We start from the raw sequence: 20,166 nt of genomic DNA, 5'->3' as shown, positions 1-20,166 counted from the left end.
GTCTGGAAAGTAGGTTGAGGGTTTTAAAACGGAAGATTTGCCTCACCGGAGTCAATGTGGGCCACTGAGGGATGATGGGTGAGTCGAGCTTGTTGTGAGTTGGGCGAGTTTTGGATGATCTTTATCAGCCTCACATGCTGTTGCCTCAGGCTCTTCACCCGAGAGTTTGTAGGGAACCCGGGGGGGTGAGAGGGAGTGTGGCGGACAGGCACTTCTCTCAAACTCACGACTTAAACGCGGGTGAAGGAAGCTCTTCAAACATTCTCCTCAAACATCAGCTCCAGCATCATAGAATCACAGAATCACTACAGTGCAGAAAGAGGCCATTCGGCCCATCGAGCCTGCTATCTCGTCACTATAGCTGGTGTTTGGATACCAGAGTGCACTCTGTGCCAAACAGCTCTTGCCGTCTCCAATTGCTGCCTAATTCCTGTCGTGTCGAGTTGCCAATTCTCCAGAATTGTCCTGGAGTCTTCACAATGATAGACTCATTTCCAGAGCACTGCTGCGAGGAGTGTACATGAGGAAAACGATCGGAGACATGAAACAGAAATGGGATTTTGAGGTTCGTTTTGTCTGAGCAGTTTTGTTTATGATTTAGGCTGTGTGAACTACAGTCAACAACCACCCAATAGTCTCTTTGCTTTCTGATTCACTGGTGGCAGGGAGGGTACTATAGGGGATGGATATGTTGGCTGACCTATGATAGGGGAGTGATGGTGGGTGGTGGTAGAGGGGTTAATGGGGGAAGCTGGGTCCACCTGAAGGGCATCATGGAATCCCTACAGTGCAGAAGGAGTCATTTGGCCCGTCAAGTCTGCACTGACAACAATCCCACCCAAATCCTATCCTTGTAACCCCACGTAATCCCCCTGACACTAAGGGGCAATCCCACCGAGACCTGTTCCCCATAACCCCAAGTATTTACCCTGTTAATCCCCCTAATCTACACATCTTGGGACACTAAGGGGAAATTTAGCATGGCCAATCCACCTAACCTGCACATCTTTGGACTGTGGGAGGAAACCAGAGCACCCGGAGGAAACCCACGCAGACACGGGGAGAACGTGCAAATCCCACAGTGACAGTCACCCAAGGACGGAATTGAACATGGGTCCCTGGTGCTATGAGGCAGCAGTGCTAAGCTCTGCGCTACCCCAACATTTTATCTGATGAAACCCCTGTGAAATATCCAATCAGAATTGCCAATCCTATCCCAATGGCACTACCATGGACCAATGAGGAACTTGAGCTGAGAGAGTTGGGTTTAACAACTTGAGAGTAGAAATCCTGGAATCCACACCAGAGGAATGCCAGAATGATAAAGACTCCTGCTGCCTTCTCAGGTGGACAGGGAAAATCTGATATTTCAAGGCATGACGTTCCTTCACTGTCCTTGGGCCAAAGTCCTGGACCCCCCTCCCTAACAGCACAGTGGATATACCTACACCACATGGACTGTAGGGATTCTATGATTCTTTAACTGCAGCAGTTCAAGAAGGTAGTTCGTCACCACCTTCTCAAGGGACAATTAAGAATGGGTGATAAATGCTGACCCAACCAGTGACACCCACATACCACAAATGTATAAAACAAAGAAAACGGGGAAACATAACTCGCTGTGAGCTAGGATACCGGCAGCCGAGTTTGAATGAGCCGGCGTTTGTAATGGGTACGAGATGGAAGGCTGTCCAGGAAAGCATTGGAATCGTCAAGTCAAGAGGTAACAAAGATGTGCATGAGGATTTCAGCTGCAGAGGGGCTGGGGAAGAGTTGGAAATGGGTGATATCCCTCTGAGATCTCTCATGAAGAATGGGTGAGGTATCACTGGCAAAAGAGAAATCCTGTCAAAGCTTTTGTCTTGTACCCATTAGGATGGCCTCAAGAGTATCAACTTGCAAAGGGGGCAACAATCTGTACCAGGAGAGAGAGGCTGCTGATTGGTGGAAAGTTGACTCTGATTGTCAAGGTATTGCCATGGAGAATGCACCAGGGAATTATTGTTCCCCAAGCCCAGGTCTGTTTCTTTTAGAAGCAGAGGACAAGTCCTTACGTTTGAATATATGTAGCTTCTAGCATGTGTAAGTGCGCCACACTGCGGGCTTGAGTGACAATCTGAAATTGGTTGTTAGCGCAATTCTTTGCACACTCGGGATTGTTCAGTAGGTGCTGTCCAATCCTGAAATTACATCCAAAGTTGTTCCGAGCAGAACAAGCACAGGCTAGCTGTGTACGGTCAGCACTGTGCTTACTGACACCAGCTAATGGGAGGTGCTGCTTGATATGATCGGGGAGTCATTTGGCCATACGACCTACGATGTGATTCCGCAATTGGACAGCTCTTACGGAACAAGTGTGCGAACAAGTACACTGACCACCAATCTGAGAATAACAATTCTCATAGCGATGCTTGCAATGTGAGTCATTTATGCTTGTTAAAGCTATGTATATTCATTCGCAGTGACCTGTCATCTGGAGGCAAGAGGAACATGTCCAGGGGAGGCAATGGCCTAGTGGTATTATCGCCAGACTATTAATCCAGAAACTCAGACAATGTTTTGGGGATCCGGGTTCAAATCCCGTCACAGCAGATGGAGAAATTTGAATTCCATAAAAAAAACCTGGAATTAAGAACCTACTGATGACCATGAAACCATTGTCGATTGTTGAAAAAACCCATCTGGTTCACTAATGTCCTTTAGGGAAGGAAATCTGCCGTCCTTACCTAATCTGGCCTACATGTGACTCCAGAGCCACAGCAATGTGGTTGGCTCTCAACTGCCCTCTGAAATAGCCTAGCAAGCCACTCAGTTCAAGGGCAACTAGGGATGAGCAAGCGACGCCCATGTCCCACGAATGAATTAACAAAAAGACGCTGTGCCTTTTTTGAATTAAACAAAAGCTTTGAGAGTTCCTGGGTGCATTGGCCATGGCAACACCATGATGGAGGTGAAGGAACTGCCTTGCCAACCAATCAGCACCCTTTTCTCGTGCAGTTCAAATTGTTGCTCCCATTTGAAATTTGGTATTCTTGAGTCTGTCCTGTTGAGTGAAAGGCAAAAATCTTTGACAGCATGTCTCTTTTTCTTGAAGCAATACTCACATTCTGCGCTTATCAAGCGACTAATGGGGGAGATATGAGAGTGTGGCAGGGGCAGGCCCCCAGTGTGTTGTACCAGAGATGAATGAGAAGCGGAAACAACGCTTTATGGTTTCCAGCGCAGGGATGTTATTCCCAGCAGCTGTGACGTGGCTAAACATGGATTACTGGAGATTTCAGACCATCGGTTACTTCACCCTGGATTGAATTAACTTCACAAACGTGGCTTTTGTGTGGATGTCAATTTCATATGAACTAAAGACTATTTCAGGATCTGTAATTACAATTTTTTTTCACTGGTTTGATTCTCGCAGTCAGCACTGACTCTGTGACACTGAGCACACTTCTCTGTTGGGTATCTCAGCCTGTGCTCCAGCGCTCTATCTACGAGATGGTTTATGCCTGTGGTTGGTTTCTCCGGTTTTGCCAGGAGGGGGAAACTGGGCCACGCGTTGACAGATGTCGAGGTCAAAAGGTCATCACTGCTGGAGACTTATTTCCCCAAATCTATAGTCACTGAGTCAGCAATCTCAACATAAACATCATTCAGAGGGCCAAGGGGGGAAAGGTTATCTATTCAGTGATAGCTCCGTTTTAGATCAGAATGGGGCCTACAACAGATTTAGTCAACTACATTCACAGCAAGCGATGCCAAGACGGGATTGCATACATTTACAGCATTGAATAAGACCATTTGGCCCATCCATTCCATGCCTGTATGTATGCTGCATACAAGCCTCCTCCTACTCTCCTCCATCTCACCCCATCACCATATCCTCTATATTCCAATCTCCATCATGTGTGTATCTATGTTCTTCTTCAATGCATTTCTGCTCTTTGCCTCAATTGGCCCTTGTGGGAATGAGTTCCATATTCTCCCATTCTCTGAGTGAAGAAGTTTCTCCTGGATTCCTTATTAAGACCATCAGGAGCAGAATTAGGCCATTCAGCCCATCACATTTGCTCCGCCATGCGATCATGGCTGATATATTTCTTGACCCATTTTCCTGCCTTTTCTCCATAACCTTTGATCCCCTTACCAATCACAAACCTATCTATCTCTGTCTGAAATACACTCAATGACCCAGCCTCCACTGCCTTCTGTGCCAATGAATTCCACAGATTCACCGCCCTCTGGCTGAAGAAATTCCTCCTCATCTCAGTTCTAAAGGGTTGTCCATTTACTCTGAGGCTGTGGTCTTGGATCCAAGTCTCTTCAGCACATTAAAACATTTTCGCTGTCTAAACCTTCATAATCTTTGGGTTCTTCAGAGGTTCTGTTATGTTTCAGACTAACATCGGAACGCTGACCTTTCACTGACTTTGAGAAATTGATTTCAGTTGAAACAACCTGAATATTTTTAAAAAACAGAGGTCGGTAACAGTGACCATTAACTGTACTTTTATTCGTCCATGAGCTGTAGGTGTCGCTGGCTAGGTCAGCATTTCATAGAATCCCTACAGTGCAGATAAAGGCCATTTGGCCCATCGAGTCTACACTGACTCCCACAGATCATCTTACAGTAAACCTCTCATTAGAAATATGGCTGAACAAGATCCATTGTCTATCCACAAGATATTGGTCAATCTAAAATTTCATCTTAAAAATAAATATGCAGTTTGAAGCAGGCTGCTTCATCACACATTTTCATCTTCTCTCTACCTCCCTTTTTGAATATTGGAGCGGTATTCGCTCCCCTCCAATCTGCAGGGACTGTTCCAGAGTCTATAGAATCCTGGAAGATGACTACCAATACATCCACTATTTCTAGAGCCACTTCCTTAAATACTCTGGGATGTAGCTTATCAGGCCCCAGCTATTCACAATATATATTAATGATTTGGATGAGGGAACAAAATGTAACATCTCAAAGTTTGCAGATGATACCAGGTTGGGTGGGAGGGTGAACTGTGACGAGGATGCAGAGATCCTTCAGAATGATCTGGACAGGTTGGGTGAGTGGGCAAATCAATGGCAGATGCAGTATAATTTGGATAAATGTGAGGTTATTCACTTTGGAAGCAAAAACATTAAGGCAGATTACTACCTGAATGGCTGTAAATTGGGAGAGGGGAGTGTGCAGCAGGACCTGGGTGTCCTTGTGCACCAGTCACTGAAGGTAAGCATGCAGGTGCAGCAGGCGGTAAAGAAGGCAAATGGTATGTTGGCCTTCATTGTGAGAGGTTTCGAGTACAGGAGCAGGGATGTGTTGTTGCAATTATACAGGGTCTTGGTGAGGCCACACCTAGAGTATTGTGTGCAGTTTTGGTCTCCTTTTCTGAGGAAGGATGTTCTTGCTCTCGGGGGAGTGCAGCGAAGGTTTACCAGGCTGATTCCGGGGATGGCCAAATGGCCTTCTCCTGCTCCTATCTTCTATGTTTCTATATTTCTGTACAGCAGCTCTGATTGTTACAAATGGTACTTAACTGCACTCTCGAGTTCTACTTTGGAAAACAATCACTTTGAAGAGGCTTTTGATTGTTCGTGTCCTGTTATATAGTAGCACTGGTAGAATCCCAGTGAAATGCTTCCCAGGCTCACTCTTCGCAGCTGAATAATGTGGGAAATTGGAAAGACGACCAACGTTCAAATGATCAAATTAGAATTAAAGGGATATGGGCCAAATTGGAATAAGCTGGGAAGACACCATGGTCGGCATGGATTGGTTGGGCCAAAGCACCTGTTTCTGTGATGTATTGCTCTTTGACTCAATGGATGGGATTTTCTGGCCGCACTCGCTCCAAAACCAGAAAATCCCCCTGAGGTCAATGGACCTTTGCATGGTCCGTCCCCTGCCCGCTCCGATTCCCGTGAATATCTTCCAAGCGAATATAATTAGGGAAAACGTTTATTTTAGATGTCGTGGTTTTGGACCTCGTCTTAACTTTCTCTTAAAGAAAATTAGGAACTGAACACGCGTCTAATGAACATTACAGCACAGGATCCGAACATTCAGCCCATCGAGTCTGTATCAGTGGCCCTGATTTTACCGGCGCGCCCGCCCCAAAATCAGGTCGGGCAAGGCTCACAAAGCAGCATTCTCCGCGATCTTACGAGCCTCAGGCGGGCGTGCTGGTAAAATTCTGGCCAGTCTTTCTCTTCACATTGATAAAGGCAAAATATTGCAGATGCTGGGATCTGAAACCAAAACAGAAGATGCTGGAAAATCCCAGCTGGCTGTCAGTCCTGCTGAGATTTTCCAGCATTTTCTGTGTTTGCTTCTCTTCACGTTTACTGCTTTCCCTAACCCCACACTGCTGCATGCTTTCCATATCATTTAATATTCCTGTTTCCCCAATATCCACCTAATTCTCTTTCAATAAAATTGGAGAGCCCTGATTATTGCCCATCCCTAAATTGCCCTTGAAAAGGAGGTGGTGAGCTCCCTTCTTGAAACGCTGCAGACCATGTGGTATTGGAACACCCACAGTGCCGTTAGGGAGGGAGTTCCAGGATTTTGACCCAGTGACAGTGAAGGAATGGTGATATATTTCCAAGTCAGGATGGTGAGTGGCTTGGAGGGGAACCTCCAGGTGGTGGCGTTCCCAGATATCTGCTGCCCTTGGCCTTCCGGATGGTAGTCATGATGTGGAGATGCCGGCGTTGGACTGGGATGACCTTGTTTCGCTGAGCAGAAACTGATAGCCAAGTTCCGCACACATGAGGACGGCCTAAACCGGGATGTTGGATTTATGTCACATTATCAGTAACCCCCACAGCTTGCCTCCTGGACTTGTAGAATCTCACTAGCTGTTCTGTCTGGAGACAATACACATCTCTTTAACCTGTGTTGAATGCTCCCTCCACCCACATTGTCTGTACCTTTAAGACCTGGCTGGCTGTAGGATTCGCATTCTAATCCGTATTCTGCAACTTGATTTTGTGTCTGTTTGCACTGTTTGAAGCACATTTCCACTCCATCTGACAAAGGAGCAGTGCTCCGAAAGCTTATGGTATTTGCTACCAAATAAACCTGTTGGACTTTAACTTGGTGTTGTGAGACTTCTGGATGGTAGCAGTCATGGGTTTAAGAGGTGCTGTCTAAGGCGCTTTGGTGAGTTCCTGCAGTGCATCTTGTAGCTGATGCACATGGTTGCCACTGTGAGTTGATGGTGGAGGGAGTGAGTGCTTGGGGATGGGCTGCCAATCAAGGGGGTTACTTTATCCTGGATGGTGTTGAGCATTTTGAGTGTTGTTGGAGTTGCCCTCATCCAGGGTGGACAGGCTTTGGGGAGTCAGGAAGTGAGCTGCTGATTCGCTCTTGTAGCCACAGTATTTATGTGGCTGGTCCAGTTCAGTTCCTGGTCAATGATAACACCCGGGATGTTGACAGTGGGGGATTCAGTGATGGTAACACCATTGAATGTCAAGGGGTAATGGTTAGATCCTCTCTTGTTGGTGATGGTCATTGCCTGGCGCTTGTATTCTTTCCACATGTCACCCCAAGTCCGGATATTGTCCCGGTCTTGTTACATTTGGACATGGCGGCACGATGGCACAGTGGTTGGCACTGCTGCCTCACAGCACCAGGGACCCGGGTTCAACTCTGACCTTGGGTCACTGCCTGTGTGTAGTTGCATGTTCTCCCCATGTCCACCGGATGCTCTGGTTTCCTCCCACACTCCAAAGATGTGCGGGTTAGGTTGATTGGCCATGCTAAATTGCCCTTTAGTGTCAGGGGGTTAGCAGGGTAAATAAGTGGGGTTATGGCGGTAGGGCCTGGATGGGATTGTACTCGGTGGAGACTCGATGGGCCGAACGGCCGCCTCCTGCACTGTAGGTTTCTATGATTCTAAAGACTGCTCCAGTATCTGAAGAGTCACGAATGGTGCTGAACCTTGTGGAATCATCAGCTAACATCCCCACACCTGACCTTATGATGGAAGGAAGGTAATTGACGAAGGAGCTGAAGACTGTTGGGCCTCGGACACTACCTTGAGTTATATAAAGAAACACCCTGAGTAATATTTAAGCAACACTTAAAAGGGGAAAAAATCTTTCCATCAAAGATAGGGACTGGTTGTATTGAGGGATGAATGTCTTATTCATCGTCCATTGGTCCTGTACAAAGCCGCAATGGGAAGGTAACCAGACAGACTGATCACTGGGTATCAGCTTTGTCCTCACCTGAACAAACACGCTGGATAAATTTCTCTGGTAACACCTCACCCATTTATTTTTGAGGCAGCGAACAACAGGATATGGTCCTAATTATTAACAGATTCTTTTTCGATCGACTGAAGGAAGCAAAAGAGGCGTGAAGAGATAAAAGCAAATTACTGTGGATGCTGGAATCTGAAACCAAAAGAGAAAATGCTGGAAAATCTCAGCAGGTCTGGCAGCATCTGTCAAAGCTTTGACAAAGGGTCATCTGGACTCGAAACATCAGCTCTTTTCTCTCCTTGCCGATGCTGCCAGACCTGCTGAGACTTTCCAGCATTTTCTCTTTTGGAGGCATGAAGAGATTTGTTTGAAAGATTTGTCTGCGTCGGCACGGTGGCACAGTGGCTAACACTGCTACCTCACAGCTCCAGGGACCTGGGTTCGATTCCCGGCCTTGAGTCACTGTCTGTGTGAAGTTTGTACGTTCTCCCCGTGTCTGCGTGGGTTTCCTTCGGGTGCTCCGGTTTCCTCCCACAGTCCAGAAATGTGCGGGTTAGGTGGATTGGCCCTGCTAAATTGCCCCTTAGTGTCAGGGGGATTAGCAGGGTAAATAAATGGGGTTGTGGGGATAGGGCCTGGGTGGGATTGTGGTCGGTGCTGACTCGATGGGCCGAATGGCCTCCTTCTGCACTGTAGGGATTCTAGGTGTCGCTGTAGGTATTTATGGCTGCAATTGTAATCCAATCACAAGGGCTTTACAATCTCTACAACAACAACCTGCATTAAGGTCTTACTGGAGGGCCTGGAAGGTGGGGAGGGTTAGATAGTGTTAGGGACTGGATGAACTGAAGACTCAGTTACCAATGGTGACAGGAAGAGCGGACAGTGCCCACAGGAGACCAGAGAAATGGAGAGCTTCTTTTAATTGATTATTTCAGGCTATGTGGGAATCACTGGCAGATTTGTTACCCACCTCTATTTGCACTTGAGCTGAGTGTCTCACTGGGCCATTTCAGAGAGAAGTTAAGAGTCAACCACATTGCTATGAGTCAGGAGTCACATGTAGGCCAGACCGGGTAAGGACGGCAGATTTCCTTCCCGAAAGGACATTAGTGAACCAGATGGTTTTTTACAACAATCAACAACAACTGAGACTACGGGTGCAAACTTCCGGCCGTTTACACCAGCGGGATCTTCTGGTCATGCTGCAGTGAGCGGAGATTTAGCCGAGCGCCACATTCTGCTTCCTTGCTTGCAGCGGCTGCATGGCGTGAATGGCCGGAGAATTCCAGCCTTAATTCTAGATTTATCAATTGAATTTAAATTCCACCAGCTGCCGTGGTGGGATTTGATCCCCAGGGTCCAGTGACATTGCCAATACACCAAGCTGGGATGGGGGGGGGGGTGGGGGGATGGTGGAGCTGGAGGTGGTTAATGGGGAGGGGGTGAGGTCATGGAGGGATTTTAAACAGATGGAGGATTGAGGGATCAGAATGCAGTGTGGCACAGAGAGCTCAGGGGTGACGTGCGAGAGGGGGGCCTGGCACGGGCGGCAGAGGTTTGGACCAGCTGAGGTTTACGGAGGCTGGGAGTGGCAGGTTGGTTAGGAGAAGGTTGGTAAATATAGACTTTGTGGCATCTGTTCAGCCCAGGGATACAATAAAACATTCTCTCTCTCTCTCTCTCTTACACCGAGCTTCAAAACACCCTGAATCAGTTTTACCAATGCATTCCGTGGATCGCGACCCAGATAAACTATTTCGAAATGAAGGAGTCTGTTTATTACATTGAAGAATATTTTCTTCACACATTGAACAGAAGCGTGAGTCTCGACTGGGTCCAGGAGGGCGTGGAGGACAGCAGAACATAGATGAGAAGAAATGACAACCGAGAGAGACAGAATAAAAACCGACATTTCCGGGCCTTTCATGATCTCAAGACACCCCAAAGTGCTTCATAGCCAATGAAGTGGGTGGCACAGTGGCACACAGCTGCCTCACAGCACCAGGGACCCGGGTTCGATTCCCGGCTTGGGTGACTGTCTGTGCAGAGTCTCCCCGTGTCGGTATGGGTTTCCTCCGGGTGCTCCGGTTTCCTCCTACAAGTCTGAAAGACGTGCTGGTTAGGTGCATTGGCCGTGCTAAATTCTTCCTCAGTGTAACCCGAACAGGCACTGGGAATGTGGCGACTAGGGGATTTTCACAGTAACTTCATTGCAGTGTTAATGTAAGCCTACTTATGACTCTAATAACTACTTTAAAACTTTAAAGTTTTTTGGAACATATCAAAGTTGTAAATATATAAATGCAAACTCCTCTTTTCAGAAGCAAATTTATCCTTAAGAAGGATTGTCTGCCTCAGGGAGATTTGTCTGCACACAGGCGTTGAAATTGAGATGAGAACGAGGTTAAACATGCACATTCTCTGGATGATTTCAGCATTAATCTCACAGTTTGCCAACAAGATGTCCTCGCATGATTGTCAAAACCAACTAGACCGTTCAAATCAGTTGAAAACGTGTCTCTGGCTACTGCACGGGAGATGAACCTTCATTAATCTGAGGTTGGCTGGAGCTTTGAACAAGTCAAAGCTGACTTATATTTAACGTAAACACAGCTGACTCCAAACTTTGATCTTCAGATCACTTCCTATCCACCCCCTTGCATCCCCTCGGTTCTGACCAAGGCCACAATGACCACAAATATGAGTCTTGTCTGAGTGAAAGACTGTTTGAAGGAACCCATGTTTCTGAAAAGGCCTTTGTAAAAGAATTGTATTGATTTAGTCTTCTGACCTTGACTCTTGAAAAAAAAATGAGTGCTTTACTGACAAGAACTACTTTGAAATGCTGTGAGGCTATTTTTAAGCTGACCAGACACGTGGCAGCCATTTTGCGCACAGCTGGCTATGAAATAACTGATTCTCTAAACTGCATTGTTTAAACAGTGGTGTTGGATAAAAAGGGAAATATTCAGTTGGAGAGCAAGTATAATGTTTAATAAAAATCACCTCACAAAAGCTAATAAACCCAGTCGGAACACAGGAGAAGCCCCTTGGGTGGCAGGTGGCACAGTGGTTAGCGCTGCTGCCTCACAGCACCAGGGAGCCAGGTTCAATTCTGGCCTTGGGTCACTGTTTGTGCGGAGTCTGCACATTCTCCCCGTGTCTGTGTGGGTTTCCTCCGGGTGCTCTGGTTTCCACCCACACTCCAAAGATGCGCAGGTTAGGTGGATTGGCCATGCTGAATTGCCCCTTAGCGTCCCAAGATGTGCAGGTTAGGCGGATTGGCCAAGGTAAATTGCCCCTTAGTGTCTGAGGGATTAGCAGGGTAGATACGTGGGGCTATGGGGGGTGGGATTGTTGTCGATGCAGATTCGATGGACCAAATGGCCTCCTCCTGCGCTGTAGGGATTCTGTGATAAGTCCAGAGGGTGATGGGAATGGGGAACTCGCTACCAAGGGGGTGATCCAGGTGAATAGTGTTGATGCATTTAGATAAACACATGAGGGAGAATGGAATAGGATGTGTGGACTGTGTGAGATGGAGAAGGATTGTTTGGACCATCAGCACACACTTGGACAAGTTGGACTGATTGGCCTGCAGTTTGTGTGTTATACGTTCTAACAGCTTTAATGAAAATGCTAGTGCAGACTGTTATGGTTCAGGTCAGAAACCCCAAAGTGTTTTATGGAGCCTGTCTGGATCATAAGTTTTGCATCTTGAATTTGGCTAGGATAAGCATGATAGGCTTCACTTCAGGTGTGATTCAAATGACCCACTGGGGAGCTATCAAAGAAAGTTTATTTGAGAATATAGTTAACATGTACAGTAAGAAAATTAGCAAGAGCTTTTATCAATTACAAACAAGAAACTAAACAACCATTATAATGTATAACTCTTAACTAATATATCTAATGTGTTCCAATCAAACCAATCCCGTAGACGAAAGACCCTTTTCACAGGTTTAACACAGCAAAGACTAATGCTCACGTGATACTGGACTTGAGTCCTTTGGATGAAGTCTGCAGTTCTCTGGATTGACTCAGAAGAGTTTGAAGTAAGAACAGCTTCCCAAAACACCGACAGCCGGTTTCCCCCTTCAGAAAGGCAAGATCTTGCTTTCAGCTAACCAGCAGAATTTCCAAAACCAGGGAGAGAGAGAGAGAGACTTCTTTTCAGCTTGCTGTCCTGTCGAAAACTCCACTCTAACTGCAGCCAAAGAGAAAATGAGATTTTAAACTCACTGGAAAGGAAAGAAAAACTGTCCAAAAACACATGACCGTCCTCCTAACAGTGCAGGATCATAAAACAACCCAGAGCAAAAATAAACAACCCCTTTTAAGCCACTTAAGGAGCAATAAAAGGACATCTCCGGCGACCATGACATCAGATAAGGCTGTGAGCATGATTTTTTTAAAAATCTCTTAAAGGTACACTAATGTCACAAGACCAACCCTCTCTCAACACCCCAAAATCTTTAAATTCGACCAGATCCAACTTGATTTCGGGCAGCACAGTGGTTAGCCCTGCTGCCTCACAGCGCCAGGGACCCGGGTTCAATTCCCGGCTTGGGTGACTGTCTGTGTGGAGTTTGCACATTCTCCTCTGGGTGCTCCGGTTTCCTCCCACATTCCAAAGATGTGCAGGTTATGTGGAATTCCCATGCTGAACTGTCCCTCAGTGTCCCAAGATGTGTAGGTTAGGTGGATTAGCCATGGCAAATGTGTGGGGTTATGGGCATAGGGCCTGGGTAAGATGCACTGACAGAGAGGTGGTGCAGACTCGATGGGCCGAATGGCCTCTTCTGCACTGGAGGGATTCTATGATTTGAAAACTTTTTTTAACTCTTTGATTGTCTCCACGTCAAGGATTTGGATCTTCGAGGGTTGGATGGTGCGATGGGTTACACACACAGTCCAATCACCTTTATGTTTAGACCCAAACAATGGGCTGACGCTCTCTTTCTGCTGTGTAGGCTTTCCTCTCAGAGACTGAGACTTAGCCAAATCTCAGCTTGTTTCGGAGTGGATGTGGGACACTGAGCGATAAACTGGTCAAACTCTGCACCAGTTGCCCACTCTTTATTTGTGTGGGCTACCAATCCCCAGTATCCCCGACAAGGTGGTGGTGGGATTCTTTCATCTCAATGACTTGTCAGGATTACTTTAGAGCTGGGTAATATTCAATTATGTTGGAAATGGAATCTCCATTCCTTCACTGTCACTTGGGGAGGTGGATGGCCTAGTGGTATCATCACTAGACTATTAATCCAGAAACTCAGCTAATGTTCTGAGGACCCGGGTTCGAATCCCGCCACGGCAGATGGTGGAATTTGAATTCAGTTAAAAATATCTGGAATTAAGAATCTACTGATGAAACCATTGTCGATTGTTGGAAAAACCCACTGGTTCACTAATGTCCTTTAGGGAAGGAAACTTGCCGTCCTTACCCGGTCTGGCCTACGTGTGACTCCAGAGCCACAGCAATGTGGTTGATTCTCAAATGCCCTCGGGCAACAAAGGATGGGCAATAAATGCTGGCCCAGCCAACGACGCCCATGTCCCACGAATGAATAAGAAGAAATCACTGGGTTAAAATCCTAGAACTCCCTCCCTAACAGCACTGTGGGTGTACCTACACCACACGGACTGCAGCGGTTCAAGAAGGCGGCTCACTGCCACCTTCTCAAGGGGCAATTAGGGATGGGCAATGAATGCTGGGCCCAGCCAGCTTTGTTCACACCCCAAAAATACATTTTAAAAGCTGGAGGTCAGGCAAGATCTGGATGGCAGGTTTCCCTCCCCTGAAGGTCGCTACTCCTCGCACAGCCCCATGGACATTTTTACTGATGCCGCCTTTTCATTTCCAAATTATTGATGGCTTTCTACCAAACAAAATCCACTTTGTTTGTAATCTGTGCCTTGGCTCTGAGATTTCTGCACTCACAAAGGTGAGTGCATGTGTGTGGGGGGGGGGGGAGAGAGATTTGAAGTCTGAAGGAAGGGTTTGGTGTTTAATTGCAATAAAACGATGGAACAGCTGCATCAGAGTGACACAGAGCTGTGACTCACACTCCAGGCTTTTCCGAAGATTAATCTGATGCTGCCGCAAAGTGACTAGTGGGCGGTGACATTACGCGGTGTAAGATGTGAGGTGCAGTAGGGAAACACTGGGACACTTCCACTCTCTATTTTCAATCACATTTGGCAATTCTTTTATAGAACGGAAACCGTCGGAGCTTTCCTTCTCTCCTGACAGTAATTGCGAGAGCAAACACGGCCTCAAAATAGGGAAAGAAATTTGAAGCAGCCTCAGTAACACCATGTGACTAACGGTGTGAATTTCCATGCCTGTTCATATTGTCTCCTTTGCTCTGTGAATGTTGTCCTTGACGGCTTGAGGGAAGGGGAGAGGATAACATTCAGTGATAAAACAAGTCACTGCAACAAATTACCTGTCAATCCGTCATTATCACTCAGTTTCTCATCAGAATGTGACAACTTCTAAAGCTTGCTATCATTAAAATAGAAACACTGGCAGTTCCACCAATATTCCCAATAAACACGGGCCTGTTTCCCCAATACTCCCAATAAGCACTGGCCTGTTCCCCCAATATTCCCTATAAACACGGGTCTCTTCCCCCAATATTCCCAATGAACACTGGCCTGTTTCCCCAATATTCCCAATAAGCACTGACCGGTCCCCCAATATTCCCTATAAAAACTGACTTGTTCCCCCAATATTCCCAATAAACACTGGCCTATTTCCCCAGTATTCCCAATAAGCACTGACCGGTTCCCCCAATATTCCCTATAAAAACTGACTTGTTCCCCCAATATTCCCAATAAACACTGGCTGTTCCCCCAATATTCCCAATAAAAACTGATTTGTTCCCCCAATATTCTCAATAAACACGGGCCTGTTCCCTCAATATTCCCAATAAACACTGACCTGTCTTGTATTGAAGGTTAAGGCTCATGGGATACAAGGAGAGGTGGCTAGAAGGGTAGAAAACTGGCTTGGCCACAGGAGACAGAGGGTAACAGTCGAAGGGTCTTTTTCCGACTGGAGGTCTGTGACCAGTGGTGTTCCGCAGGGCTCTGTACTGGGACCTCTTGCTATTTGTGATATATATAAATGATTTGGAAGAAGGTGTAACAGGTGTTATCAGCAAGTTTGCGGATGATATGAAGGTGGCTGGACTTGCAGATAGCGATGAACATTGTCGGACAATACAGCAGGATATAGATAGGCTGGAAAATTGGCGGCGAAATGGCAGATGGAATTTAATCCAGATAAATGCGAAGTGATGCATTTTGGAAGAACTAATGTAGCGGGGAGTTATACAATAAATGGCAGAGCCATCAAGAGTATAGAAACACAGAGGGACCTAGGTGTGCAAGTCCACAAATCCTTGAAGGTGGCAGCACAGGTGGAGAAGGTGGTGAAGAAGGCATATGCTATGCTTGCCTTTATAGGACAGGGTATAGAGTATAAAAGCTGGAGTCCGATGTTGCAGCTGTATAGAACGCTAGTTAGGCCACATTTGGAGTACTGTGTCCAGTTCTGGTCGCCGCACTACCAGAAGGACGTGGAGGCTTTCGAGAGAGTGCAGAGAAGGTTTACCAGGATGTTGCCTGGTATGGAGGGTCTTAGCTATGAGGAGAGATTGGGTAAACTGGGCTTGTTCTCCCTGGAAAGACGGAGAATGAGGGGAGACCTAATAGAGGTGTACAAAATTATGAAGGGTATAGATAGGGTGAACTGTGGGAAGCTTTTTCCCAGGTTGGAGGTGACGATCATGAGGGGTCACGGGCTCAAGGTGAGAGGGGCAAGGTATAACTCAGATATCAGAGGGACGTTTTTTACACAGAGAGAGGTGGGGGCCTGGAATGCGCTGCCAAGTAGGGCGGTGGAGGCAGACACGCTGGCATCGTTTAAGACTTACCTGGATAGTCACATGAGCAGCCTGGGAATGGAGGGATGCAAACGAATGGTCTAGTTGGACCAATGAGCGGCACAGGCTTGGAGGGCCGAAGGGCCTGTTTCCTGTGCTGTACTGTTCTTTGTTCTTTGTATTAAAAGAGTCCAGTCTGAGATTATTCTGATGGCTCTTCTCTTTGCTGCCTTTGACAGGGTGTATGCTATGCTTCGGCCAGTCAACATTCTTTCGTTTTAACCACCCAGCAGAAGCCTCGAGAATGAAGAGTATGATGTCCGGGAACCGGAACGCCCCAATGTCTTACTGCCATTCCTCAGGTATGGAGTTCCGCTTTTACCTCATGTTACATTAGCCTGGTGACATTTGAATAGGCTAATAAATGGAGGAATCTTTTTATTTTAGTCCCTGGCAAGGTCAGCATTTACTACCCGTTCCACCTCATCCTTTTGGAAGGTGTATTCTTGACAACCAAGTGTAACTTGCTCAGTAATTTCAGAGCCTATATCACATTGCGGTGGGTGCAGAGTCACATGTAGGCCAGGCCAGCTAAGGATGACAGAATGAGAATGAGTTCCTTTGCATATTGATCAGTAAAAAGGTCCTAACATTCTCGGCACAGATTCTGTCAAAAGGATATCATTGAGTGAAAATGCTTTGCAGGATTGGGGATGGAAATGTACAAGTTCCGCAAGACTTTCCATTTCATAGAGTCATAGAGATTTACAGCATGGAATCAGGCCCTTCGGCCCAACTTGTCCATGCCACCCTTTTTTCTAACCACTAAGCTAGTCCCAATTGCCTGCATTTGGCCCATATCCCTCATTACCCATCTTACCCATGTAACTGTCAACACGCTTTTTAAAAGACAAAATTGTACCCGCCTCTGGCAGCTTGTTCCAAACACTCACCACCCTCTGTGAAAAAATTGCCCCCTTGGACCCTTTTGTATCTCTCCCCTCTCACCTTAAACCTATGCCCTCTGGTTTTAGACTCCCCTACCTTTGGGAAAAGATGTTGACTATCTCGCTGATCTACGCCCCTCATTATTTTATAGACCTCTATAAGATCACCCCTAAGCCTCCAATGCGCCAGGGAAAAAAGTCTCAGTCTATCCAGCCTCTCCTCATAACTCAAACCATCAAGTCCGTATTGCATCCTGGTAAATCTTTTCTGCACTCTTTCTTGTTTAATAATATCCTTTCTATAATAGGGTGACCATTTGACCCATCAACTCATTTCCCAGTGCATTTCTGAGCCATAACCAAGGAGGAGCTCCCAGGATTGATCTCTCATCAGCTGGAGTAACTGATTTTGACCTAGGATAAAATGTCAAGCCCGAGGTCAGAGTATCATTTGGGTAAAAGAGGGAAATTGCCTGACCTTTGTGTCCCGTCATGAACAAGTGAACATTTCCTGAGAAGTGCGAATGATAAACAAGAGATAGGCCAACACTAGGGATGCAAATAATAACATAACACTTGCATTTATCTGGTACAAAAATACCTGAAAACTATAGAATAGAAACAGGCCATTCAGTCCATCCTGTTGGTATTTACATTCCACAAGAGGAAGTTGTTCTTATTGTATCCATCTGATTCCCTATTTATTTATCCCTATTCCGTTCAGCCTTCAATTCGTAGAAACATAGAAACTAGAAGCAGGAAGAGGCCATTCGGCCCTTCGAGCCTAATCTGCCATTCATTTTGTTCATGGCTGATCATCAAATTCAAGATCCTGATTCCCCCCCCTTCCCCCCCATATCCCTCGATCCCTTTAGCCCCAAGAGCTATATCTGATTTCTTCTTGAAATCACAAAATGTTTTGGCCTCAACTACATTCTGTGGGAGTGAATTCCACACATTCACCACTCTCTGGGTGAAGAAATTCCTCCTCACCTCAGTCTTACAAGATTTGTCCCTTTTCCTCAAACCCCTAGTTCTAGACTCCCCCATCATCGGGAACATTCTTTCTGAATCTACCATATCTAACCCTGTTAGAATTTTCTAAGTTCCTATGAGATCCCTTTTCACTCTTCTAAACTCCAATGAATATAACCCTAACCGACTTAGTCTCTCCTCATGTGACAGACCTGCTCATGAATGTTGACCTGGGTTAGACGCATTCTATCAAATTTAATGAACATCTTGAGAAATCCAATCATGTCTTCTAAAAGTAGCAAGGGATAGTTTGTACATGTGCTTGAACCTGATACAGTCTACATCCTCTGTGATGCCCCCTCAGGGACACAAGCATTAAATCACTTCTATCTGAACTTAGCCAATATCATCATCCATCTGTGTCAATATCGCATGGAGTTTTTTAATCGTTGAGGGAGTTGATTGACTCCATTTGGTGTCCTGTCATTCTATCATTATGTGACAGTGCACTATCTTTGTGTACAGCTTAATCCGTGCTAAATTCTATACTGTTGTTCCATCCATACCATCATCTTCCTAAATCACCACTTTGCTTCCACCTGAGATTTCATTTATATTTCCCCAATACTGTCCTGCTGAGTCAGTTCCTGAAATTTTCCTTCCATAACCTACATCTGATCCGGAACTCTCATTATTCCCATCCTGTCCCATGCTGAGTCCCAAACTGCTATCACCCTCTATTGGGAATGTGTCCCATGTCACATTGAGATCCTTCCCCAGTCTCTCAGTCCTCACACTCAATCAATCCAAATCCCCATTTACAATCTCAACACTTCCGAGTAAGATCGACCGTGTATGACTTCTTACCCCCACGCCTGATCCCCCGGTCTTGGTCTCTCTTTGTACCCTTTACCTTGTGGCCTTTGTCCAAACGTTTAAAATCTCCTGCTGATAGTTTCCCTCTTTGACCTTTCAACCCTCTCTCTTCACTCATTTCCCTCTTCCTGTTTGGATATTTCAGCTGCTCCAGGTTACAGCACAGGTTGTTGGTTGCTAAGTGCAGTACAGTGTTTAATGTCCTCTCTGGTTCTAAGTGCTCATCTAATTCTGGCCTCTTACATATCCCCAATTTTAACCGCCCCGCCATTATGACCACAGCTTCAGTGGCCTAGACACCAAGCTCTGGATTTCCCTTCCAAAAGCTCTCTACCTCTCCCGCATTCCTCCTCGAAGACATTCATTAAATCCCACCTCTTTAACCAGGCTTTTGATCACCTAATTTAATGGCCGGAATTCTCCGACCTCATCCACGGCTGGGATTCTCCAGTCCCGCTGCAATGAATGGAGATTTGACTGAGCGCCGATCTTTCCATTCTCGCTGACAGCGGGGGGCGTGCAAACGAGATCGGAGAATTCTGGCAAATATCTCCTTATGTGTACATTGGGTGGAATTTGATGCAGGTGATACAGAGCCAGCGAGAGCTCCACCTTGCTTCCTTTCAGGAAGACCAGCGCCAGTCTGGCACATACAAGGCCTTTTTTTTTATTAGTGTCACAAGTAGTCTTACATTAACACTGCAGTGAAGCTACTGTGAAAATCCCCTAGTCATCACACTCTGGAGCCTGTTCGGGTAACACTGAGGGAGAATTTAGCATGGCCAATGCACCCTAACCAGCACGTCTTTCGGACTGCAGGAGGAAAGCGGAGCACCTGGAGGAAACCCAAGCAGACACGGGGAGAACTTGCAAACCCCGCACAGACAGTGACCCAAGCCGGGAATCGAACCCGGGTTCCTGGCGCTGAGAGGCAGCAGTGCTAACCACTGTGCCACCATCCTATCCCAGGATCAATGACACAAAGGATAGAAGTTTCACTCCCCCCAACCCCTAACCTTCCTCGGCCCCACCAAGAGCTGCCAGCCAGACAGAGAGTGGCAGCACTTTATTACTGTCAGAGACACTGGGGGAAGCAGCAGAAGATGCCGGTGAAGCATCCAGCACAGGCCTGAGGCCTGCCACCGACCCCGGGTCAAAGGTCGTGAAGTCAGAACGGGGCTGTAGAAGGGTGTCGCCTGCAGGGGGGGATTTGGATGTCAGCAGTGCTGCAATTCCCAATGCCAGGTCCCTCGGTCAGACACTGA

At 46.5% G+C, this 20,166-nt stretch overlaps 1 protein-coding gene across 28 annotated transcripts in view; it reads left to right on the top strand.

Moving 5' to 3' along the window:
- phldb1b (pleckstrin homology-like domain, family B, member 1b) overlaps positions 1–20,166 on the top strand; it is a 334,696-nt gene that overhangs the window by 139,125 nt on the left and 175,405 nt on the right. For all 28 annotated transcript variants that reach the window (XM_078199087.1, XM_078199084.1, XM_078199080.1 and 25 more), the window contains one exon: positions 16,343–16,465. In XM_078199087.1, coding sequence (XP_078055213.1) covers positions 16,343–16,465 — 123 coding nt within the window. The remainder of the gene's footprint in view (positions 1–16,342; positions 16,466–20,166) is intronic.

The sequence above is a fragment of the Mustelus asterias genome, chromosome 27 (genome assembly GCF_964213995.1).
Source record: "Mustelus asterias chromosome 27, sMusAst1.hap1.1, whole genome shotgun sequence".
Lineage (NCBI taxonomy): Eukaryota > Metazoa > Chordata > Chondrichthyes > Carcharhiniformes > Triakidae > Mustelus > Mustelus asterias.
Note: the sequence above shows the minus strand (reverse complement) of the source record. Positions and strands in the feature narration are given on the sequence as shown.